The sequence below is a fragment of the Mytilus californianus genome, unplaced genomic scaffold, assembly GCF_021869535.1.
Source record: "Mytilus californianus isolate M0D057914Y unplaced genomic scaffold, xbMytCali1.0.p SCAF_1, whole genome shotgun sequence".
NCBI classification, from domain to species: domain Eukaryota; kingdom Metazoa; phylum Mollusca; class Bivalvia; order Mytilida; family Mytilidae; genus Mytilus; species Mytilus californianus.
The window spans coordinates 73280971-73308954 of record NW_026262581.1 but is presented as its reverse complement, the minus strand read 5'-3'; the positions used below and the strand labels follow the sequence as shown (position 1 = coordinate 73308954).

The window sequence follows — 27984 nt, the reverse complement described above, 5'->3', positions numbered from 1 at the left end:
TTAACTTTTCTCTGAGTTAAAGCAGTTTGAAGTGAATGTCAAAATTTAGAACATGACCTTGACCTTTGACCTTGACCTAATTTTCTAAGTTGAGACCCAATGACCTTCAATAAAGCGACTCTAGGTTTATACGGCTTACGGTTTATGAGTTTATATGCATATCACTTATATCAAATGCATAAGGGGAAATAACTCTCATATGGAGACTCCGGAGTACTTTGGTGCAAACCGACTCATCATCTTGAAGATATAGCAAGCACTTTGGTAAAATAAATTTGTCGTCATCTTTTACGGTTGAGAAGGAGTAGTGGACACAAGAAAAACAGTGTTCGGGGAGATAACTCTTACAACGTAAAGTGTACGGTTTAACAGGGTCAGTTTCAAAGCGCATTTACTGTTCGATATCATATGCGAAAAATCTAAGCGACATCTTGCGAAACCACAATACTACGCAAGAACAAAATGTGGCGGAAGAAAAAAATAAAATCTCAGAACAAAACCAATAGGTCTTTCCACGGAAAAGTGGAAAGACCTAATAATAATCAGAACAAAATCAATAGGTCTTTCCACGGAAACGTGGAAAGATCTAATTATCCAATACATTTAAATGGACTGAAATCAAATCATACACTTATATGCGACATTAAAGGCAAACTGACTGTCGTAGTTACTGTGAGCACCTTTCAATGAAGTGACACCCAACAGTTTTTTTTTATATAGTATAACGGAGCCCAGCCTTTTAAACCTTTTAAAGTATTTCACGTGCATAGATTACCCATATATGTTTATATCCCAAAACAAGAACCCGTTCCGTTATACAACTTCTCTCACTAACTAGTTTTGAACACATAAACAGTATCACTATAATACAGTAAAAAAAACACAATTCTCAACGGAAATAAATTTGAATACTAGTAATCATTCTTATAAGGGATAACAACCTTTGGTTCATTATGAAACTCACTTAATATGACGACATGTTATGGTTTTGTTTACCTGTAGGTTTTTAAACCGCAACCTTACTCTGAACAGTGATGGTCAACCTTCAGTGCCATGATTCGACGCTGAAGTGCGATTTTTATCACGCTGAAATGCGATTGTGGCATTGTGACGCTATCTTGTTAATTGCTACGCCGAGGTCATTGGCAGTAACGCTGAAGTGTGATATGTTACATAAACATTAAGTTGTCATGTTCACTACGTTTCCCATTTTTGTAAAACAAAAGGTTCTGTTTATTGAACCGATGTTGTTGATATTATTTTATTATGCATAAGAAATAGTAGTGTAAGGTGTTAAAATTCATAGGTTTTGATGCTACTACCAGTTTGTTAAATTCTTGATGTAAATCACTAGTTTTTGTCAGAATCCACATCTGCTTGACACCGGTGGTTGATTTCACCTCATCATAGTTATTCTGTGTAAGTCAAGTATTGTATGCTGACATTTTACATCGCATTTTATAAAAACCCATGTAGGTTGGCTTTTTCGTCTCGGGATATCATCGGCCTATAACTCAGTATACGTACAGAAGGAAAAATTCAACGATCTTGTTGGTTACTGTAAAATCACTCTTCCTAAATATTGAAATTTTAAATCAGAATGGTTGTTTCATTAAGTGCATGTTATCAACACATCCGAGCAGAATCAACCAATGATCATATACGACATTATGTCGTTACCGAAGACAATGTTAATGTCAAAAAGGAATGCTCTTTACAGCTATAACGCATAACATTACTACGTTTCAAAGCACCATTTTAAAGATAGTAAACGTTAGAAGGGTAATACACGTTTGAAAAAAAGATGATTGTGATAACTTCAAACCTCCAATTAGGAATGACGAAAAAGGGTCAACTATGTGTATAACAAGACATATACTGTATCAATGTTATGTGATGTTAAGGTGTGGGTGACGTCTGGGTAAAACAAATATTTTCAAACACTATTAAGCGATAAGTTTACATTGCAAACCAAACATCAACGGTGAAATATTTTTTCTAAAATTGAAACATAATCCAATTAGCTATGAAACATTTTTATTCTGGTTCATTTCTGGTTGATGAACTAACAAATTTTTCCCAAATGTATACAGCAAAACTGGACTCTGTTTATATTAATTAATTAATTGAGTTCATATATTAACCCAATATATATAAGCTTTTTTGATCTATGCTTTAATGAACACTTAACAGATGAATGAAAAATTTATATGATGGGAGTCCTTTTTAAGACATTTTAATTTAATTCACTTTTGAAAAATAAGCTCATATATCAATATGATAGGAAATTGTTGTATACTCAAATAAAAAAAGGTATTTATTTTCTTGCATTTCTAAATTAACTTATTTTGTGATGCATTGACAAGTATTCTCTTTAAATTTTATGCATTTTATTCATTGAAGAAAACGTATTTATCAATACTATCTGTAGTATTTATGCTTGTTTTGTACCATTATATATAAGAAAACAAATGAATGACGGGTTTAATTGAGTTCGGTAGTGTTATACTATTGAACTGAAAATGAGTTTCTGTGCTTTTTGTATTTTCATGTGCTTAATTGTGTTTCATATACGGGATTTTTTTTATGAAGACTATTTGTTTCTTACATGTACCCACTTCTAATGAAAAGACATATTAAACTGGTCATTTTATTGTCATACTCCTTTATTTTGAGAAACATTTCTCAAACATTTTAAACGGTTTTCTTATGATATCTTAGACATTTTGGCATAAGCAAACGAAAGTTAAAATGCAATCCTTTTGAAATAATAATAAAATGCTCTGCAGAGCACATCTTGATTGAAATGAACACACGCAGAGGTCGAACCCTGAATAGTTAAAGCAAGTATGGACATAACATTAAGCCTGATTAAGCTCTGAATTTAGATTGTGAATAAATATTTGACACAGTAAATTTCTGACACAGAAAAAAGGGTCTAAGAACTTCAAAATTTGAATAATTAGCTATGAACCTTTCATGGTTCAATATCAGAAATGTTAATAATAAAACATATTAAGATAAAGCATATCGAAGAACCCCAGGAATTTTGGACCCTTTAACCTCAATGTTGACCAATTTGATAACGGGGATAGAAATGTAAATTTTAAATACACAGTCAGATTCAGCATATCAAAGAACCTTATATATTCATGTTTTATTGAAATCAAACAACGTTAAGATTTGACCCAAATTTTGACAGACTTAAACTGGGCCCAAACTAATCTGAGTACAAAATAACCTATCGAATTTAGACAATTGAGGAGGGGGCAGAGTAAATAAATATTCTGAAATAAAATTATAAATCTATTATATGGTACATGTAAAAACCTTTTACACTTGAGTCAAATAATATTTTAAAATAAAGTTATAAATCCTTAATATGGTACATGCCACATGTAAACCCTATTAAGTCCAGACAGACACAATCATTCGTTAATCTGGTACGGAACTAGCTCTTCATTTAATGGTAAGTAAATTTTATCATATTAAAATACAAAGTCGGACAAAATCTATTTCCTTTAATTTGTGAAAAATAAGCATTATGTCATTAAAAACTTGTGCTCGCGATTATTTAAAACACGTAGCAGTCATTCGTCCCTGGCAACTCATTCAATACATTGTGGTCAATGACCCGACCGTGTTAATGATTTTAAGTTTTATAAAAACAAACAATAAATCTTGCATACCCGTATGAGGTAATGAACCTGATCTGTTTTATAAAAAAATGAACAACTAAATGTGTCTTTCATATATGCTATTATGTATCGTGTCAAGAGCAGCACATATTATAGAAAAGCAGGACTTTTTACATTCCAGAACCTGATTTTAGCCCAAATTGCCGGTGCAATTCCACCTCTTCAGTCACAATGTATCTGCCTGCATTGTATTTTGTGAGCTTGTGTGCCTCTTTGTCTTCTTTAATCTTATTTATAGTGTTGTCCACTTGTCTTTGACTAATTTTTTTTGGGTTCAAACTCAGTACCTTTTTGTCCCCTTTCTTAATTTGTATTAATTCAAACTGTTGCAAACAATTATCATTGTATATGGAGTTACAAATATAACAATGTAATTACCTTTATTGCAATATCTACTGTTCTCTAAGTATTCCATATATTCAGCTGATGTTTTGTCAGGATATCTTATATTTAGTATATACTGTTCATGTGTTTTCCTTCTGTCTAAACACGCTTTATACGCTCGTTCAAACTGTCTGACAGTCAACCCGAAAACGTCATTTGAGATAATCATCCCTCCGTCTTCAGATTGGTAAACTAATGGTGTGTATCTGCGCCTTCCGCGGTAAGGGAAACGTTTGACGTTGTATTTTGACCAATAAGTTATTTTCCTCAATCCATGAACATTTTGATCGCTGTCCTTTTGATCGTCTCTTGAGTTTCGGTTCATGTTGGCTGTAAACTATAAATTGAATCTATTGTGCATACTGTGAATGTTTAGCCTCAGATTGAAGTGCAAATGTAGTATAATATTAAACTGTTCTTTTATTTGTGTTTTTAAATTGTTAACTTGACTGTTTGGTCAATTTTTGGTAATATCCGTTTGGCGTGGTTCGGTAATTATTATACATCCCGCCATTGTGTTATTGTGATCTGGTTTGTTTTCTATTCTTGTCTTTCATTTTTGCTTGTTCTTCGTTTGTATACAATTATGTTTTTTTAGTAATTAAGATTATAACACAATGTTTACTGCTGTACATATATTTTTGACACTTTTACCTATTATAATAGTTATCAAAGGTACCAGTCTTATAATTTGATACGCCAGACGCTCGTTTCGTCTACATAAGACTCACCAGTGACTCTCAGATCAAAATCAGTAGAAAGCCAAACAAGTACAAAGTTGAAGAGCATTGAGAACCCAAAATTCCAAAAAGGTAGTGCCAAATACAGCTAAGGTAATCTATGCCTGGGATAAAACAAATCATTAGTATTTCGAATAATTCACACTTTTGTAAACAGTAAATTTATAAAAATGACCATAAAATTGAGAATGAAAATGGGGGATGTGTCAAAGAGACAACAACCCGATCAAAAAGCAGACAACAGCCGAATGAATGCCGCCAATGGGTCTCCAACATAGCGAAAAGATCCCGCACCCGGAAGCTGGCTTCAGCTGGCCCCTAAACAAAAATGTGTACTAGTTCAGTGAAATTGGACGTCATACTAACCTCCAAAACACATAAATGAACCTAAATTAAAAATCAAACAAGACTAACAAAAGCCAGAGGCTCCTTAGTTGGGACAGTCGCAAACATCTCTGTTTGTTTTGCTTACACATTGTTTGAATTTAATGCGACTGTCATACAAGAGATAGAGTTAGATAGCAATAAAATCAGGTTTAATCCACCATTTTCTACATAAAGAAATTCCTGTACCAAGTCATGAATATGAAGGTTGTTTACGACTCGTTTGATATGTTTGAGCTTTTGATTTTGCCACTTGGTAAAGGGGCTTTCAGTTTTGAATTTTCCTTGGAGTTCGATCTTTTTTGTTATTTTTACTTTTTATATATATGATATGTATAATGTTTTTAAAGTTTACTATATGTGTTTAAGATATAAAGTATGTCCATTCTTGCAGAAATATTTAATAATAAAATACTTACCCTAACTACAAGTAATTTTGCTAGTCTTTTTTTAAAACAAATAAACGCTTAGATAACATCAAACAGGAATTTCCACTTTCGATATCAAAATAAACACAGTCACTATTTTACGTACTTTTAGGTCGCTGTAATTAAAAACGTCTGTTTTTATCGCTATGGTACACTTCTATTGTTTGATATGTGATAAAAACAAATGCTATATAACGATGACACATTAAAACAAAAACAAAAGGCCGTTCTGGGTGATATTGTAAAAATACATAATACGTTTAAATAAAGAATAATATTGAAATAGTTTCAAATTGTTAAAAAATATTTACACAAAACAAAACAAACTCGACAATAGGAAAACAAAACAAACAGAGCATTCTTTTGTCATAATACTGTCTCTGTTGTTCATACTGTGTTTAAATGAATAAATACAAAAATTGAGAAAATGTTGATATCAAACGTAAAAACACGACTTACAACGGACAGCAGCAGGCAAAAAAAAATGACGGAAAGAAAAATACCAGTTAATTTAGAGTAACTTAGTAACATCTTAATGTTTTAGTATACTGTTATGATCCTATTTTATCTCCTCGTGTTTTGTCTTTCTCTCTGCGCTAGAACTGTTTCTTCTTTCTGATAAATAATTGATTAAAGAAACGAAATGCTCTTTCATTTTGTAAGAGTCCTAAAGTAGTAAGGGTCAAAGTCGTCAACATTTTCACATTAATCTGATGCGGTCAGGTTTATTACAATTGTTTTCCATTCGTTTAGTTGGATGAGAAAGTCACTTGTTTGATTTGGTCAATTTTTCTAAGCTCCCCTTTTTAAATTACCTCGGAGTTCGGTATTTTATAAATATCGTTTCAGTATGACGTAGTATAATGTATGGAAAGTTTAATATAATTGTTTACGATATAAATTATGTCTATTTTGAGACAAATATTTCATAAAAAAAACCCCGACTTACCCTTGTAATCAATAATTCTGCTTGTATTTTTAAAACAAAATTGACGCTTGGATCAAATCCAACAGGAATTTCCACTTTCGTTATCTAAGTCAACCCAATCAGTCTTTCAGGTATTTAAAAGTTTGTTGTTATTCAAATTTTATTTCATCATCGCTATACTACACTTAAATTTAAAGTTATTGAATCGTACAAATAAATTAAGACAAAAAAAAACCCACACTCGAAAATGAATTGTTAAAAAAGGACTAATTCGGGCAGTAAATTTACAAAAGGGTTAAATCTTTCATGGAATAAGAAACTTTCTAGCAGTTCCTAATATTATAAATGAGCTACATTAATCTGTTGTCGTTTCAGACTACGCTTCTAATTCAAAACATGAACCATATTCATTTGAAGACAAATGTTTTTCTTGCAATAAAATTGTAATGAGGACATTCAATCTAGAGTCTGTTACTCTTTCAGACTACATAATAATAAATATGTGATAATAAAAATTTTATTTACACATAAAACTAATTAATTACTTTTAAAACTGCCACCACACCTTTTCCACAGTCAAAGACAAAACAAAAGTACAAACGATTGTCCTTTGGAAATAAGGTTATTTAATATTTACCTGCACCCTAAGTTAGCAAGCTTAAAACTTAAGACACATATTATTGCTGTTTTGGCCTTACTCATGAGTTAACACCAATAGAATTTAAGTACATCCCTATGTCATGTATATATAGTTTTGACGGACGATATAAAGACAATTTGGTTGCGGACCCTTTTCACGATTCTACGTTTCTCTGGTTAGAGTTTATACTTGTACCAATGTCTTAAGACTAAGTTGAAAACATTAGTTCAAACAGTCGTTATAATAAGACAATACCAAAAAATTAATAATTAGATTAAAATTCTCCCAAATGATTTGCATTCTTCTCTCAAAATTTATTATGTTATTAAAGATCTACAGTTTTTTCATTACATTGCACAATCCAAGATGGCGGAAGAAACAAAAGCTGCCTACATTTTATTCGTTTGGCATACGGTGATTTTGCAAATAATGGACATTACCGGCATGGTTTAAAATCGATACTTGATATTGCTTTTGTTACACATACGTTTTACTACTTCCTTATTAATATTCTTATACATACGTTTCATTCCCAGGTAAATATTACAACATTTGTATTACCTGTAATACAACAAACGGTACATGTGTTTGACACTTCACATATAGACATATCGAATGTCTTAACAGTCCCCCAAAATTGTTTAAATATGTTTTATGTAATTGTTTTGTTTCACGGTGCTACACAAGAATTCAGTGCTTTTACTTTATTTGAATTTCAGTCTTTAAAAAAAAGACAACATGAATTCCTGTAAGCTTGTAACACTGGTTTTTACAATGCATTGTGCACATGGTAACGAGAAGAAATTGATTGGATCCTTCAACAATAAGACTTCGAATAATCCGTTTCTTTGGGTGTTTATGAGATCACCCCGAGTTTTTGGTAGGGTTCATGTTGCTCAGCTTTTTGTTTTTATGTTGTTTTGTGTATTGTTGTTTGTCTGTTTGTCTTATTCTTTTTAGCATTGGCGTTGTCAGTTTATTTTTCAACTAATGAGTTTGAATGTGCCTTAGGGATCCTTTTCCTCTCTTTTATAAAGCAGTCTGACAGAATGGCGACAAAAGATAGTCGTATAGTAGACAAATTTGACAAGCTGGACGCAAAACAAGATGAGCTTCAAAAAAATGTTCACGTGAACTGCGAAGCATTTGAACGAAATAATATTTAAATTTTCTTACTTTTGGGAATCGGCAAACCTAGCTCCCATGGTGACAAATATTTAAACCACAGTGACAGAGCAATTACAAACGAGGTTGATAATTGATGAGATAATTAATTCAAAAACTTTACTAAAACAGAGGTTTACAATCGGAATTAACTTTTCGGAAGAATCATGTCATACAGGACAAGCACATCTCACTAAACTTCGAATACAGTGTGACAAAACTGAAACAAACTTAGTCAAATTGCAGAGCAGGATAGTTGTTTGTTTTAAGAAAAACATCAGAAAGTTGGAGGACTAAACAAAAAGAATTATTAAAATGTTTGAAAGATGTTAAGTGTCATGTTTGGTAATTAATTGATAAAGTTTCAAAACTTGATTAAAAGTAAAATTAAAAGTTCATAAAAAATCAATAGCACAAACAAAAAAAGAATGTCTAAAACCACTATGGATTTAGTTATATAGATACAATGGATAAGCGTGGATTCTTGAAAAAGAAACCATGAGCCCGGAGGGCGAATGGTTTGTTTTTCATGAATCTACGCTTATCCATTGTATCTATAACTTAAACTATTGTGTTAATTTCTTTTCAAAATTAAAGCCTTTTCTTAATTAGAAGGTATTGTAAGTGAGTTTAAATAACCATGTTATCGTGTCCAACGATGCATTGATAAATCTCAGATCACAATTAATTGGTTAACAAAATACAAATATAACACTTCTACCTTTAAAGATCTTTACATAATCAGGCATCTGAATATTATCTGTTTTTACAAAATAAGACATATTCGAACTTATTTCTAATAAAATTGAGAATGGAAATGGGGAATGTGTCAAAGAGACAATAACCCGACCAAAGAGCATATATAAAGTATATATAATAAGTATGTTACCGAAATTTCTAGCACTCTAGGCACATCACGATTTTCTCGCATAGGAATTTGCGAACAAACATTTGTAAATTATGTAGTAAAACAGATGAAATCATACTATATTTATACAACAAAAATTGACAAATAGAATGTAATCATTTTTGTTTCAAACATGTGAAATAGCCAATAATAATCCAAAAAATAAACGGTAAAACTCGCTATTATTACAAAAATATCCACTATTACATGCAAAATTAGAAAAAGACAGAATTGGGACAACAGAGATAATACAGGGATTCGAACCTAAACCGACAAATTCCTATCTTTTAACTCGTTGATTTTAAGCATGCTAACCTCGCGGCTACCAACTTATACTATACGACTGCCCGTTGCGTATATATAAAGGTACAACCCTTATGTGTCCTATATTCATTTATATATATATAATAGACATCTAAGTTTTAACCCATTGGTAGCCGAGAGGTTTCGTCGATGTGTTGATGTAAGTCAAAACAGATTTCAAGGAAGGGTTCGATTCCCAGTGAAAGCATATACAAATTACAAAAATTAAAGGTAAGTTTTTAAATTAATTCCATTAGTGAACAGAAATCAGTAAATTAGCCAATTCAAACTTTATGAAATTAGACACACAAAGGAAACAATTGAATATAATTTGGTAAGTCCATTTCAGCGGCAGATTTAGGAAGCGTTGATTCTAGAAAAAGAATCCACGGTTAATGAATAGACTGACGTCACCACAATGGTTTAAAATGTATTCATCATTTTTCGTGGATATCATTTTTTGTGGATTTCTCGGATACAAGTAAAATTATTTGAATTGTTTCACGAAGTACACATTTTCCTAAGATTTGTGTATAGACTTCAAGTGTTCCTGAAAATATAAGTTTTTTCTCAATCATCAAAACATTGGTAGTAATTGAATCCACAGAAGATAGTTTCTTCTCTTATTTTTTGTATTGTTGTCTCTTTGAAACATTCCCCGTTTGCACTCTCTATTCGATTGGTATTGCAATAAGTGTTGGTCTTAACAGGAAAATAGTTCCCTACCTAGGACAAGAAACTGATATCGGAAAAAAATATTCTTAAAGGAAAAGCACTATTAAAATAAACTAAACATAGACACCATGCATTAAATTGTGTACTCTTCAGACACCATTTTCGTATACTGAAGATTTATCAGTGACACTATAATAAGAGTTTAAGAGGACAATTTTTAATTTTTGAGTTAGCAATAAAAGATTTGGTTTAGCGTGTCAGTTGGAACGTTTGACAATGCTGTTAAATTTAAGTGATTTTGGTAGCAGATGTACAAGAAATCTTTGAATTCTTAAGAATCAAAGGACATCTAACAGAAACTATGAAATATTCGAGTTTCAGAGGACATTTTCCTAATTGATTTTTATTCTAATTTACCTGCAGGGGATATCAATTGTGCACAAGGTTGAAGATTATACGGAAAACACTGATACTTTTTTCCACGAAAGAAGATAACCTGGAATGTTGCAAAGGTAGATTGAAATTAAAGAGAATCTCCTAAATACACGATCTTGATTTATTTGAATTCAAATAATACAGACCGAAAAGATAATTAAAAAAGTATTTTTGTAGTATATAATGTTTTGAACATGTATAATTGATTTCAGCTTCTCATTGTAATACTAAAGGCTAAGGATAATGTTTCATCATCCTTCCTTCATTTTGTTTCTTGGTGATTCGTGATGTCGCTTATAGGTTTTGAGTGCGATCCCTTACTGGAATAAGCCATGAACAAAAAAAACAGTATTTGCTTCATTCCTCTCAACTTTTAGAAATAATACCAAAAACTGATCGGTTAGGAGTTAAAGTGATGTTTCTGAGTAGGAAGATTATCTTCCATTGTCAGCTAACTTTTTATCATAGCACGGTTCAAATTCGACTCATTGTGATGTTCTAGCGCAGAGCAGGCAAAAATCACATAACACTTAAATGGTAGGTATATGAATATCGTTAACTAACAACAGTTAACTACACAAGACGTAGCTATCAATTAATCAATCTAAGTCTCTCTTCTGAAGAAGCCGTCATAAACTTAAACATAAAACATCTGCATTTCTTTTGGAATGAAGGTGTTAGTTTAACGTAACAAACTAGTGTAATAGTTAGTATCTTGTTATTGTGATGTTTCATAAATAATATTCTATTCTGATAACTTGATCTGTAATATGTGTTGTTTTTTGTTTCATCATACTAAGGATGATTATAGACAAAGAGGTGGTTTCTTGGTCAAAGTTGAAGGAAAGGCTGAAATGCTGGAAATTATTAGTTGTTAACAGTATGTGAAAGTATGAGACAAAATACATTATTTACATTATTTTGATTGAATTAGATAGAAATATAATAAATATCCAACGTCATGAGGAAATGTTTTTTTTAAATTATATTCCAGTGTTTTGCATTTGCAGAAACTAGCATTACATTTGCGCTAATAAAACCGAGAGTTTTCTTGGAAATCAGTCATACGAGTTTAGCTAGCTTTAAAACCAGGTTTAATCCACCATTTTCTACATAAGATAATGTATGTACTAAGCCAGGAACATGACAGTTGTTTTTTGTTTGTTAGATGTGTTGGAGATTTTGATTTTGCCATTAGATAAGGGACTTTCCGATTTGAATGTTCCTATTAAAATGGACTAATCATACACACCAGGCATTACATTGTGTACTCTCCAGACACCCGTTTCGTATTCTAAAGACTTGTCAGTGACGCTTGAATAAAACATGAGAAGATGTTTATGAGGGAATTTTTAAGTTTTGAGTTAGCAATAAAAGCTTAAGTTTAGCGTGTTAGTCGGAAATTGTGACAACGCTGTTAAATTTAAGTGATTATGGTTGCAGATGTACTAGAAAATTTTGAATTCTTAGGAATCAAAAGACATCTTCATGTAACAGAAACTATGAAATATTTTCGGGTTTCAGAGGACATCTGCCTTATTAATTTGTATTCTAATTTACCTGCATAGGATATCATTTGTGCACAAGGTTGGAGACTATACGGAAAACACTGATACTTTTTTCCCCTAAAACATGATAATCTGGAATGCTACAAAGGTAGGGCTCATTTCAATTTACTATTTCCAATTATCTTGCTGACGATGGCATATCAAAGATATGCCATCGTCAGCAAGACCGGTTAGCAGAAACTCTGGAATGTAAGGTTCATCAACAACTGTAGAATGCAAGGAGATCATATTTTGTTCTATTTTGACTGTTTTGCCATACAAACTGGATGTGATGTACCATGTTTTGAAAGTATTACAAATGAGGTAGATCTTCCACCATATTGGATTGTGAAATAACATAGAATAATCGGATCTTAATCATTTTAACAGTATTAATTTAATGTGCAGATTTTGAGATAGGAATGCAATTTATTTAAAGGCTTTTAATTTAAACGATGAAAAGTATGTGATAAATTTCTTATACCACGATTATTTTTACTGAGTAATGCAGTTTAAAAAATAAAATTTGAATAACACTAAATGCATGTAAACCAACATCATACCGAGGTTTTCAAGTTGAATTTTGATGCATCATGGGAAAAACAATTTTTATATTTCTGAAAGTTGAAAACTACACTAAAACACGTAAAAGGAGAGATGCCAAGAGAGAAATAAAACCAAGGTATAATTGGAAAGGACGATACTTTTTATTTTTTAAATAGTAGATATACTAACCGCTGTACAAAAAAATCAATAATTGTAATACCAAAAGCCCAAAAGTACAATTTTCAGAGTTACTAGTAGTTGATCAGCCTTAAAAGCTTCAGGTTACTGAGGACCCCGTTTAAATTGGATGATTAACCTTGTTCGAGTATTTGTTATAATGGAAAAATACCTTGTTATTTTTCAGAGTTGGGTTATAATATTGATCAGTCAATTCATTTGCGGATACTGGTAGCTTTTGAAAGGTCATAAGTTACATGAATTAAATTGATATAAGAAGATGTGGTATGAATGCCAATGAGACAACTCTCAATCCAAGTCAATACTTAATAAAAGTAAACAACTAAAGGTCGAAGTACGGCCTTCATCACGAAGCCTTGGCTCACACCGAACATCTAGCTATAAAGGGCCCTAAAATGACTAGTGTAAAGTTATCTAAACAGGTAAACCAACGATCTAATATGTATATATAAAACTAGAAACGAGAAAACTTATGAACCACATCAACAAACGACAACCACTGAACAACAGGTTCCTGACGTAGGACAGGTGCATGCAAATGCAGCGGGTTTAAACGTTTTACCAGGCGCCAACCTTCACCCTAACCTGAAATAATAGTGTTACATCACAACATAGAAAGACACACTATAAAATATCAATTGAAATGACTTAACTCAATCATAAGACATATTAACAAAAAACAAGTCGATATACACTGAACGAATAAATTTGATCTATGACACAATGTAAATACAAAATCATTAAAAGAAAGGGGGTGAGATATAAAACAATATCAGAAAGACAACTATTACATTGGACAAAATCCGTTAAATGAAATAACGTACACAGGTAAATTAAAACATTTTTTTTGTAAGGAGTACATTGAGTACGGAAATATTTTTTACAAAATGAATAAATTTGTTGTTTATAGTACGAGTACAGAAGTGAAATTTGATCGTCATACTTAATACTTAAATCAAAGGTGGTATATATAAATCTAGTGAGACGAGATATAACACAAAATAAGTAATCATTTAATAACAAAAAAGCTTTAAAATTGTATCAACAGGTCAAATTAAAACGAAAGTACGATTTGAGAGTTCTCGAAGTTACGGAAACTAGTTAAAAGCCAAAAACAATTAATAATAAAAAATCATACATCAGAAACTAAAATCTACTCAAACACATCCCAGGGATTTAGTATTTTAACGTCATGGATATTCAAAGAAGACATGACTTGTGCAATGCCACAAATATAAGTATCGACAGGCAGTAGGATAGTTAAGAGTTAACCTTTTAATAAATAAGTATAATGTTACACAAAGATAGAGTAATCTCTATATAGAAAATGAACGTGGGTGTGTATTTATATATCCCCCAAAAAAACCCATTTGAAAAGAAGAATACAAATTTAGTTATGTTTTTATTTGCTGATGATAAAATCGATATTTGTGCCGATGTGAACTATATTCAAAGATCTAATTACAACATTAGTAAGATAACCTTTACTTATAAGTTTGTTTCAAGGTTCGATGAGTTTACACGGATCATATAGTGATTTTCACGCTTTTAGTACAATATTACCGTAAAATTTTGGATGTGAAATACCGAATTTTCTACAGCCAAATTTACTAATCAAATCTTTGTATCTATGAAGGAATTTAGTAAAAGTTTTAAGAAATTATTGAAACGAAATCCCTGACTTGATAATTTACCAGTGATGCATTGATTACGTTCGTTAAAATCTATGACATCACTATACACACGGGCATAACGAACGAGTTGGGATATATAAACACCGTATGATAGAGCCAAAGGAACATCGGTGTCCAAAAAAGGAAAATTAACAATAGGAAATGAAAAATCGTCTCTTTTGTCGTAAATTTCAGTATGGAGTTTCCCTTTAGAAATTGAAATGTCTAAATCTAAAATAAAGGACAACTACTGCTGTTTATGTTAGATTTATTTAAAGTAATTTCCTTTGGGTAAATTTTGGTAGTATATTTAGAGAACTCTGGATTATTTAATGAAAAAATATCATCAAGATAACGGTATGTATTGTTGAATGTATCAACTTAATGTAAAAATGACGCTTCTTTACTGAGTTTGGTCATAAACTGAGATTCATAACAAAACAGGAATAAAATTGCTACTAAAGGGGCGCCGCTAGTGCCCATAGGAATACCTACTACTTTTCGATACACTTTACCTCCGATACGTATATCTATGTTGTTCAGGAGAAAAATTTAGGTTCAATTATATCTTCACATTTCCAGTAAGTGTATCTAGTATACTTTTCTTTTTCGTTACAAAAAAAGGCTTTAAACGAGTTACAGCAAATAAATTTGCAATGTGATTTTTTAAAAGACCATTTAATTAAATATGAAAACTTTTTGTGTGGAATTGTAGTGTAGAGAGTAGAAAAAATATAACTGTCAACAGAATTAAAGGGACCATCAAAAGCATGTATTTTATTTAAAACCTCTAAAGAATTTTTAACACTCCAAAAATAATTAATAACATTATTTTCATAAGCTTTATTATAAAAGTTAATAACAAGTTCTTTGATAGTAGTAAGGGAGGTAGTTAGAAGCACTGATAGATTAGTAGTAAAACACTTACTAGATCCGCAGATGAAACGGAATTTAAATGGTTGTTTGTGTAATTTAGGTAGCCAGTACATAGTCAGGACTTTTAAAATTTCGGAAGGGATTTTTTTAACAGATTTTTCACGTTTACACAAATTTTTACAGTAGGCAGACAGAGCGTCTTTAATGACCTTACGACACTGTTTAAAATCTATTATAGATGGAAGACGATACTTACGTCCTTTCTTAAGAAAAGTCTTGACCTCACGGTCTTCGACGATGTTGAGGTCTCCTGTTATGACATGACCATAAGGAACATATCTAAAACTAGATGTTTGTCAGTCACAAGTGGAAGGAACATTATTTTCTATATTTACGTCTGATGTAACTGACGTATAATTAAAAATCAAACTTCTGCTGGTTTTTTTTTATAAGAATACGAAATAATAGGTGGTTCTATATTATCAAAATATGGAGGTATTTGGCTATGGATGGTAGAGTCATGGAATATGCTAGATAAGTTAATAAAATCAATACCTCTTTTCATATATTTTAATTTTAAAAAATGCCGTTTATGATTTTCATGTTTATCGATACTTGGAAACAGCCTTACAACGGGCTAAAAAAGGAAATTTTATCACACTCCAGAAAAATAGCATATGATTTACTTATTGGTACATGACCCAGTTTGCATAATATTTGATGTCTACCATTATTTTTTATTACAGACAACAGACCAGCAAGTGTATAATTTATATGATGTTTAATACGTTGATTACGGTTTTTGCGTTTACCATGAGACCTATTATTTCGAAGTCGTTTATCGACAATATTAATGACATCGATAGAAGTTTTAGTTAAGTTACCCTGTCTTAATATTTTGTCATTGAGTTTGCTGTCGTTTTATTCAAAATAATTCGCAAAGTTCACGGGATTTTTCAAATTGCTTGTGAGATTGTCCTGGTTGTTTCTTAACAGTTTCAAGTGGTTTGAATTTTATAAATTTTATAATGTGATTATGCTTACCTAAATGTCGGTTATCAAACTTTTGAATTTTTAGGCCTTCGAAAGCGGTAAAGGTGTTCTTGAGTTCTTCTGTAATATTTTCGTCCCGTCTGTCCCACATATTAAATACCACACTTAGGCCGGGTTCAAGGTACCACATATATAAGGTTTTGAGTTTATCAGGTAATGTCACAGGAAAAGGAGAGTGAAAAAGCTCTCCTGTTCACTGTTGACCGAACAGTATTTTGTGAAGTTAATCTAAAACAGTTAGTCACTTTTTGGCATTGCACGGGAAAATTTGTGGATATCCATGTGCATTTTTGTTTAACAATCTGGCTGCAGAGGCATTAGAAATACATTTGTTTAAGCACGTGGATATCCTAGAAGTTGGGTTGTTATTTATTTTCTTTCCATTACGTAAAATCATGATAATTTAAAAAGTGGTATAGGAAAAATGAAAAAGACCAGAGGTTTTAACATTGAATAATGATCACAATTACGGAATAGGAAATAATAGGCAAAGCAGTTAAAGAACTCTTACAAAAACTGTTATAAAAGGCCCTATGTAAAGAGTTAAGTATTACAAAACAAACATATAACAAACACAGGGCAAAAACAGAGATTTTTGGTATTGCACATATGCACATATGAACTGTGAAAAAATTGTATTATATCTTTGGAGTAATCGCATGTCTTTAATTTTTGTCAATTTGCAGTCTGGTTTTGTCACTTTTATTAGATAAGAGTAGTGATACAATACCAGTATTATTCACAACTGCCATTATACAGGGCAGTTCGTTTTATTATTATTATTTTGCTGTAAGGCTATGATACCTGATTAGGATAATGCCTTGGTAATATTGACCTAAGCCGAAACACCTGATAAAATGACATCATAATATTAATTGCCAACTACATCAATGAGTGAATTAATGAATCATTGGTGTAATAATATTTATCAACATAGCCTTATTTCAAAAAAAAATTGATATTCATACTGATTGACTAGATTACCTTTCTCCAATACGAGCTCGAGGGAACTTGAAATACATAAAATATTTATGCAAAAGAAAAGATATTGATATCTTATTATATTATGATAGATATAGATTGTTATAAGAAAGAGATCATTATATCTTAGAGATTGTATTGAGATATTTGGATTGGTCAAGGACTCGTTTCTTTAAACAAAGAAATAGTTTCTGAATGTAACTTATCAAAATCTATGGAATTTCATTTTTTTTTTTTCAATTTTAATAAAAATAATGTTATGTGACATTTAAATCGTTCAGAATAAAAAAGACCGAATATGATTTTTTTACCATGGCATTCGTTGGAAAATGACGATATAAAAAGATGAGATACTCGAGGTTTTTTTTTTTAGAGTGTTTAGCAATTTGGAAGGTATCGACTGCGATTATATTAAAATTTTGAATGCCTTTGCTGATATTTGAATACTTAATTCTCATCTTCCAAATTAAGTGCCGACTTTTGTCATCATTTTCCGCAAAATAAGTTTGACCCCTGTGTTCAATAGCACGGTATTTTCTCACTTTCCAATTCGGTCAGATTCTTTTAATCATATGCATTTGCTTTGTAAATGAATGTTTTTCATTGGATACTTTAACAGTTTTTCTATTTATTATATTTTATGATACATTGGAGTTCAATGTTGTGTATCGTTACTTTTGTTTACTAGTATATAATTATTATTATTTAGCCATTAATTGATCATAAATTTAATGTCGTCTTTACATTTTTGAGATACTTTATATTAAACGCTGTTGGAAAAAGAGGGACGAAAGATACCAGAGGGACAGTCAAACTCATAGATCGAAAACAAATTGACAACGCCATGGCCACAAATAAAAAGACAAACAGACAAATAATAGTACAGATGACACAACATAGAAAACTAAAGACTAAGTAACACGAACCCCACCAAAAAGACGATATATACTGTACTGACGGACTTTAAAAAACGCAACACACATTTTGTTGATTTTTTTAACCAAATCTTCATTGATCCTCATATAACTACTATTCATGCTTACCATACTTCTTTCTGTTTAGAAAAATTCAATATCTGACTTACCTGAGGTTGTTAAACATACCGGATTATTGAAGTCGCACGAATTTCTTAAAGCGCAATTTGAAACCCATAAATAATTCTTAAAGGAATTTTTCTTCGTGAAACAATTCTTTCAATCCATACCCATATTTAAACCAGTTTAAAAATGTTGCATCTCCATATTGATTAGACTGAGCAACGAAAATCTGAATCCACCCATAAGAATAGAGCAGGCAGGAAAACGTGAACGTGTTGTTACCAGACAATTTGACGTCAGAAACTCGTCTTACTGTTCTTCCAACAACGATACAAGTAGACGGGATTTGTTGATGACCATCAATGACCAGATCAATATGAAGTGACAACGCCACGTCAATAAAATTTGATTACGCAACGTCATTTGCAAGACATGATTACGACCGCAACGTCAACTTCTAATCAAACCGCCAAATGCCATGGCAGACAGATTCATGCCAAAAATGTTTTCCATTAACTGAAATGCCAAAGAATTGACTACAGAAAAACATTTAATGCCTTAAAGTTTAACCACACGATTGCCAAAACCCATTGAAATGGGTGGGACAAGGGCAAAATCAAAATGTACAAAACGGAACTCAAAACATGCCCAACATAATTGGTTGACCTTTCTGACTATCAATTTGGCGTTGGTTACAGGCAGTCATTGCATTCGATGGTGACACGTCCATTGATAAGGGGGGAACCAGGGTTTTAGTGCATACCACATGATTTGAACTAAAAATTGACGTAATCAATTCAACTTTCGAACTGTAAAATATTTTTTTTAGACAATGAAGAAATGAATGAATTTTATGTTCATACATTTGTTGAACAAAAATTGCATATTTGAACATGGGAATTAAAAAGAATAATCTAGTGATACGTTTCTATAGTTGGTCAGTATATATTTTTTTTTGGTACCGTAATTTATTCAGAAAATTAAATTATGATTGTTTCCTTTGATTCTTGTATCCCAGAGAACTGCTAGGTGTAACTGTAATTTTGTCTTTTTTCTTGGTTTATGTTTCGACAACGGACACAATGGACCATGAAATGACATGTAGTCATCATTACAACAATCATCGCACTGTTCAAGTTTGCTCTTCAAAATTGATATCTTCCATTATTAGGACAGAGAGAAAAAAACCTCTTATAGCGTTCACTTATTATATTTGAAATTTGAACAGCAGTGTGTCCTTTTAAAGCTATGCGTATTCAAGATGGGTTATACACTTATGTTATCACAATTTCTTACAATATACCATTCAGTGGTCATAGCAGATAACTTACTTCCAAGATTCAAGGTGAAGTTATTGATTAGTCAGTAAAGTTAGTACTAAAATGATACTAGCTATCCACAGTCACTTATTTGTTTCCATTGAGTATAATCGCTTTACATGCAGATCAAGGCACATCGATCAATTTACGAAATTTAGTCTATATTGTCATGATTGTTCAGTTGCTCGATCATCACCACTACCCGGATATTATCCTAGTTTTCTACAGGCTATTAAAAGCCTGCAAATACTATCTCTTCTCGAAACATCTTTCATTGAGCACTTCCAATTTTCTTGTTTACCCTGTTTGATAGTAACCTGTAGGTTCGGGGTGTATTTCTTGCATTAACGATGACTTTTTAAATTCCCTTGATACGTTCAAAGCCGTGTTCCCAACTGGATGAGTTTTTCTAATATTTATAGAATTTTATGTGTCAACGATGTTGTGTAGATTTTGAGAAACTTTTGTTTTCAGTTGGCATTCTAGAATAATATGATTGCAGATCTTGTTTTATGTTTGTAGCTTATTTTGGAAAATGTGTTTTCCCAAAGTTCTCTATATTAAAGGGGTGGCGAAAGACACCAGAGGGACATTGAAACTCACAAGTCGAAAATAAACTGACAACGTCATGGCTAAACAAGAAAAAGACAACAGACAAACAATAGCACACAAAACACAACATAGAAAACTAAACACTAAGCAACACCAAATCCACCAAGAACTGGGGTTGATCTCAGGTGCTCGGGGAGGGAAAGGAGATCCTGCTCCACATGTGGCACCCGTACATGTTAGTACAAAATAATAAACGGAGAATTTACGAAGCTAATTCGGTAGGTCACATTCTTGAAAAGGGGACGGAATTGTAGATACAACATATCACTGTGAAATGGATGTTCCATTACGGTCAACCAACTCATGAGAAGTCATATTGTTCTACACAGGAATTCTTTCTTTCTAGAAAAGTGCTTGGTTAGTTAAGAAACGATACTGTCGTATGAGGACTTCCTTTATGTTTTGTGTGTTCTAAATTAGAATAGAGTGAAAAAAGTAGAATAACAATAAATATCAAACTCAGAGGAAAACTCTAAAAGACTCTGTTGTCATTTGTGTATTTAAGTGTAGAGTGGAAATGCACTAATTCAAGCAATGCATAAATTCCTACTGAAGCTGTCCTAGCCTGGTGGGCAGAGATTGAATGTTTCTCAGGAATGTTAGGTAGAATTCATTTAGTGATATTTGTTGTCTCAGATTTAACATATTTGATGTTTGTTCCTCTCGGCTATAGAGGAGACGTGGTACATGTAACATGTATATTCTGTTTATGTTGGTTGTAGGAAACATCGGGGTTCCGCCAATTTGTTCCACGATCGCCTGTTTTCATCAGTTAGTATGATGTTCTTCAAGTCAAACTTATTCGTCTATATTCATCATATTTTCGTTTTTGGAAGATCTGGTTATTCCTAAATGAGTAGCTTGGTCACATATTGTAACATTCATCTCTCTTAATTCCCATGCTGATGTCTCATTTACGTTGTTAGATGATTTTTATTCTGTTTCAACCTTGCACTGTTTCTGGAATTAATTGAAAATTGATGCTCCTAAGTGTATTTATTCGGAACGACCATTAAACTTTGACGGGGAAGGGGTTATATATATTTTTGGTTAATTCTTAGGAAAACAAAAGTACATCGTCTGCATCAAATTATTTATTTTTGCATTTTAAAGTTTCTGTCTTTCTAATACAATTTTCGAGATAATAGACAAATACGTTTTTTTAAATGATAAATTCAGCATAAGAAGTCATGTGATCGGTATGATTAGAAATACGCAGACATACCCGAACTTAGTTCACTTGTCAACAACCATACCAGAGATTATTTTTTTGTTTAGGGAACTAAGTTTTTAAAACAGCAGATTTTTAAAGTTTTTCGTTAATTCATTCAGAACTTTAATATTATATTCTGGACTATTTAAACATGAAAACATTGCATAAAAAATACATGAAAAGTTCATATTGTCCAGATGTTTGTTGTCGTTTTTTGTATGGTTTTGTTGATAACGCATTCTGGTGTATTCCACATCTCCTTTAATTTGTTTGTTGATAGTATTGATTCATCATTACAGATTCCTGTATACAAGTTGTGAAATTTCTACTGATATCCTAAAAATGCAATATTTCGAAAGTATAGATTGGATGACTATGTTAAAATCGGATAGCAAAGAATAAGTAATAATGGTTAAATTATTGCAAATATCCTTTTTGAAGTTGTTTTTTAATGTCCTGCACAACCATTTTGGCCTTTGGGAAATGCAGAGGACATTATTTAAACATATTTGTGAGCACGCGCCATTTAAGAGTAAAAGCAAAGACTAATTGGTTCAAATGGAAAATGATGTGTCCTAATAGGATGTTCCTGCAAACTGTGACCTTGTGAACTAACACGTTAAACTGAGCGTCTCGTTATTGTAATAGACAGGGTTTATAATCTAATCACATTAAAATGAACTGGTCATTAATATTCATTTGATTTTGCCATCTTTGTTAGACATCATTGGGTTCACGCGCTCTGGGATCTTGACCTCCTTTCTTGTCAGGTATCATATGAATCAAAATAATGAATTCTAACAAGGTTCAAACCATTAGTGGCAGAATTCATTAGTGTGAATTAATATCATAATAAACATTTTTTTTTGCAACAAGTATTTACCAGGAAAATACTAAAGCATATCGGAATGGCTTTCATAATTATCTTAAACAATTGAGTATGCCGACAATTGATTTAAAAAAAATGTTACACTATCAAATGACACTACTGAAAACAGTGATGTAAAAAGTTCCTAATAAACAGGATATGTTATATATATAGCACGCGTTTTACAAATTAACGTATTTTAGCAAATCAGGTATTTTAATCAAATAGTGGCGTTTTCGATGACAAAACGTCTCTTGATTTTAGAAAATGAACTCATGGATCAGATTATGTAGGATTAGATTTCATGATTCATGTACAAGTAGATGAACTGTTGCCACGGTATTTTCATCAAGGTTTTAAGACCAGAGAGCGATTTGCGTGTTATTATAGTATCCCCCCCCCCGGAAACTCTTCAGAGGATAGGTACGAAATCTTGTTCTATGTTTACAATGTTGCTTGCTTACAAAACCAATAGAACGTGTAGTTTTAGATGAGTCAAAAGTTGTGATACGAAGGAAACATTTTTAAAACTTATTGTGAAGGTAATCTATTCTTCCTTTCCCGACATCAGGAATAAAGATCGACTAATTGATGGGTTGTTTATTGCGTAAGGTCCACAGGAAAATAGTTCAAGTATGCTCAATTCATGGAGATGTACATTTGAAAAGTGGAGAAAATAAAACGACTGAACATCCAGTGAAATATTTTGGGAATATTTATTTTGACACGATAAAAACAAATATCCACTAATTTATCAACATTGCCTCTTCGTTTTTAGACCACGTTATTCGTTTTTGTATGTCTTATCTGGCATTCATTTGCTTCAAGTTTATTGAACCATTTTTAATTGACGGTTGGACTTACAAGTTTGACTTGGGTTTAAGGTAAGGCCCCTAACCGAATTTATGTTTTGTAATTTTTTGTGTATGCATCTTATTTAAATTTATTGGGAAACTTTATGGTCATTGATTTTATTATTCACTTAGCCAAGTAGGCGGAGCCAGACTGTGCAATAACTACGTTTCAGATTGAAGATAAAGCACTTGTTCAAGCTCCTTCCATTATTTGGTTTTCCTATAAAAAGCGATCAATAACGGAATTGGAAAGTGACATAATAACTAAATTATCATTCAGATAATGCACTCCTCTGAAAATAAAAGAACTTAATTCACTCGAAGATAAAAGGAAAAAAGACCTTTCAGGTTAGAAATAAGATATATAACTAGTTAAAAGTAAGTATTAGTCTTTTGATATTGTTAAAAAAAATGACACTTTACATTTTTTTTGATATGATTTTGGAAACAAGGATGTTTGAGAGATATGAAGTTGGAATGCTTACTTTGACGTCAAATGTATTAATCATAAGCTGATTAATATTTATCTTGAATAGCTTTGTTTACGCTTTGGAAATAGTTGAAAATGATATGTTTATATTTGTAATTAGAACCTTTTGTAGCATTTTTTTTTAATAAATACTCATTAATTCAAAACTGGATGATTTAAAACTTTTAAAACGTTTGTATGTTGTGTTTTGTTTACTGTTTGTCTTTTGGTCATTTGTCGTTATTTACCATAGCATTGTCAGTGTAAAGTCGGTTAATATACAAAAACGGAGATGTAGTATGATTGCCAATGAGACAACTAATATGCACCAAAATTCAAATGAAGTGGATGTAGGCAGTCAAAGGCAACTGTTCGGCCTTCAACAATGAAATAAACCCACACCGTATAAAACTGAAGCCCCGACATGAAAAATATGAAACAATTCAAAACTAACGGTCTAAATTATATAACAGAACAAATTACGAAATACAAAATATGATAGACATAAACCACTGAACTAAGTATAAAGGCTTCTGACTACGGTCTTCTGTCTTGGGGCAGGCACATATAGAAAGTTGCGGGGTTAAAATATATTTGAAGGCACCAACCTCCCCTGAAATCTGATTATTGTTCAAAGCACGACAAAGGAACAATCTATACAAAACATAAACGAAATACAAATATGAGAAACAGCAGTAAACGATAATCACTCAAATGCAGGCTGCTGACTTGGAACATACCTATATAGAATGTGGCAGGGTTTAACATGTTTAAAGGCGCCAACCCTCCCTCCCCTTACCTTCGATAGTGGTATAACAGTACAACATAAGAACAAACAATAAAATTCCGTTGAAAAAGGGCTTAACTCATCAGGTAGATACAAAGAAGAAAAACATCTAACAAATCAGTCATCCCCAAGACAACAACAAAAAAAGACACAAGGTACAGATCTAAAAGTACTCGCAGTTGCTGACAAGTAGATCAAAGCCGATAAATACTGATACAAATAAAAATCATGTATTTAACACTAAAATATCAATCAGTACACATCCAACATCCAATGAATTAAGTGTAAATACGGAATTAGCGGCCAGAGAAAGCATGACCTTGTGCAATGTCAAAATATAGGTATCGACAGATTTTAGTACCTTGCATGTGCGTATGTGTAAACAATAATATTTAGTATGGTTTTAATTCACTGAAAACTCAATCAATATTAATACCAATCCAAACAATATTTAAAGATCTAAATAAATGCAATTAACGTGTTGAATTGTACTCTAATCATAGAGACCTTACGGCTGAAAATCCACGTGATGATAGAGTAAACATTATTTTACAATTTTATCGATGTCGTAGAGTTTTCCCACAGGGCAGCTTGTTTTTGTAAAATCGTGAAAAAGATATCAGCAAATATTTGCTATAAAAAAGAGTAATGTATCAGTTTTCATTTGATATCAAACATAAATACCATATAAATATATGTTTTGAGCAAATTTGGAGAAGTTCAATATATGTTACATTTTTTTTTAATCTTACCGTCTGTCAAAGTTAACCGAACACTTTTCCTTGTATGAGTTATCTCCCAAAACATCGTTTTTCTTGTGATCGCCACTCCTTCGCAACCATAAAAGAAACCAAAAAATTTGTTTTTCCGAATTGGTAGATTGTCGAAAAACATTTTGACCGAAGCGATTAGGAGACCCCATTTCAGAGTTATTTACCCTTATGTTTTTGATATAATTGAAATATATTTTATCTGTAAACCATAAGCGACAGACACCTAAAGTCTACTGATTTGAAGTCCGCGTTCAATAAAAATAAAATGAGGTCAAGGTCCAAGGTCAAGGTCATGTTCTAAATTTAGATTTTGGCTAATTATTGCTACAGAAACGGTATAAGATAGCGACAAAATATTGTAATTAAATTTTTTTAGCTGCGACATGCAGTTACATATATGTAGAACTCAAATCTATGGTGGGTTCCAAATCTTAGGCAGATTCCTAATCTATGGTAAATGTGACGTCATGCCATCCCAAATCTATGGCAGATTGTTTTACAATCCTAATCTATGGCACGTTTTGTAATTTCCTAATCTATGGCGGGTTTTTTGTTGTTTTCAAATCTATGACAAATTTTGAAATGGAAAACAATGCAGTACATATACGACCAATGACTTGTCTTAAACCATTGGACATGTACGACGGGAGCATGTATATAAATATTTGTGAAATAAACATTTCATAATGGTCAACCCAATCGTGTTGGCAACCAATCAAATTCGTAAATGATGAAATCATATACGTTAATACAGACTTCAAGAGTGAAATGATGTGCACCGTAAAAATAAACATTTTTTTGATCTGTGCATGTTACCTATTTAACCCATTCATTAAACCAACTAGTAAGTCCCTTATAAACAAAAAAGGGTATAGTTTTTTTTATAAAACAAAAATGATAAATAAAAATGAACAGTTTCAATTTTCAAATAATATTTACTTCATCGTTAACATCATTTTTATTTGATGACGATTTAAATCAATTTGATATCCGGTAATTTTATCTTTCACTTTATAAACTTTGCCAGCTGTAGACAGTAAAATATTTACTATAACTCCTTTTCTAAAATATCCGGTACTGAAAAAAGCGGTGCCCTTGTTCATCGCGGGTTATCGTATAATTTGCCAGATACATATGTGCCTTTCTTCCAGAAGAAATATGTAGATAGTATAATACTGCTTAACTACAGAAAAAAATTAAAAAAATTACTTTAAACCCACAAAGTACGAATCTCGTTATGTCACGCTAAGACATTTTTGTTACAAGACAAAACACAATCAATCATTTTTCCAATTACAGATAGTCCAATCACAATAATTTGTCCGTGACTTTGTTACTATGAGGATAATGAAATGTAGAATCATAAAAAAGGAGTTGATTGCTCTTGGCAAGAAGTAAGTTCTTCCGTGGAAATCTCGAACTTTTAAATTTTATTAATCATTTGAAACTGAGGAAAAAATTGAAGATATGTGAATAGATTGCAGAATACTGCAATTAAATTGATAATGGAGACGGGGGATGCGTCAAATAGACAACAACTCGACCAAAGAACAGACAACAGCAAAAGGCTACTAATGAGTCTTCAACACAGCAAAAGGCTACTAATGAGTCTTCAACACAGCAAAAGTCCCGCACCCGGAGGCGGGATTTGGCTGGCCCTTTAACAAAAATATATACTAGTTCAGCGAAAATGGACGTCACACTTACCTCCGAAACATATAAAAGAATCAAAATTAAAAAAACATACAAGACTAACAAAGGCCAGAGGTTCCTGAATTGGTACATGCACAAAAATGCAGCAGGGTTTAACTTGATATCTCAACCCCCTCCCCTATTACTATAGACAATGTGGATTAAACAATCACACATCAATACGCACAGTAAAATTCAGTATATATAATTGAATGTAAGATAATGGTTTATAAATACAGATATATATATATATAAAATAATAAGTATTATATGAGCGAAAAAAATTAATCCTAAAGAAAATCTGCACATAGCTATTTTCTCAATATCCGTTTTTTTTTTTTTTTTTTTTTTTTTTAAATCGACGTATATATTTCATGCATGTTTTACCGGAGTGATTTATATCTTTGAAACAAAACACCTCCATTGCACCTGTGAACTGTAGGTGGTGAGAGTTGTTAAAAAGGTCTATTACCACCAATAGAATAATATCTCTGTTGCTTGTTTAGATAATTTCCTAACTTAGATAATATTTTAACATTCTTTGCAATTGTTGACAAGTATTGAACAAGTTTAAAACAAAAATCACTTATGGTATTATATTTTCTACATTTTAGAATAAAATGACATTAGTCTCCGATATCACCTCAACTTGCTAGCAACATGCTATTGAAGCCAAACATCTGATACCAGAATAGTCGATCTGATATTAAAAAAGTCGATCTGATACTAGCTAGAATAGTCGTCTTATCTGTCATTTTATCGCTTGTATCCTATTTCCGATTGTGACGTTTTCACTGAGC

General features: G+C 31.8%; 1 protein-coding gene across 1 annotated transcript in view; it reads right to left on the bottom strand.

Moving 5' to 3' along the window:
* The window catches only part of LOC127723871 (uncharacterized), a 38124-nt gene extending 31458 nt beyond the window's left edge, over nt 1-6666 (bottom strand). The window contains exons 1-2 of the mRNA XM_052230593.1: nt 6584-6666; nt 4077-4419 (exon numbers count right to left, since the gene is read on the bottom strand). Of these exons, the coding sequence (XP_052086553.1) occupies nt 4077-4407 (331 nt within the window). The 5' untranslated portion in view covers nt 4408-4419; nt 6584-6666. The remainder of the gene's footprint in view (nt 1-4076; nt 4420-6583) is intronic.
* Between the last annotated feature and the right edge of the window lie 21318 nt (nt 6667-27984).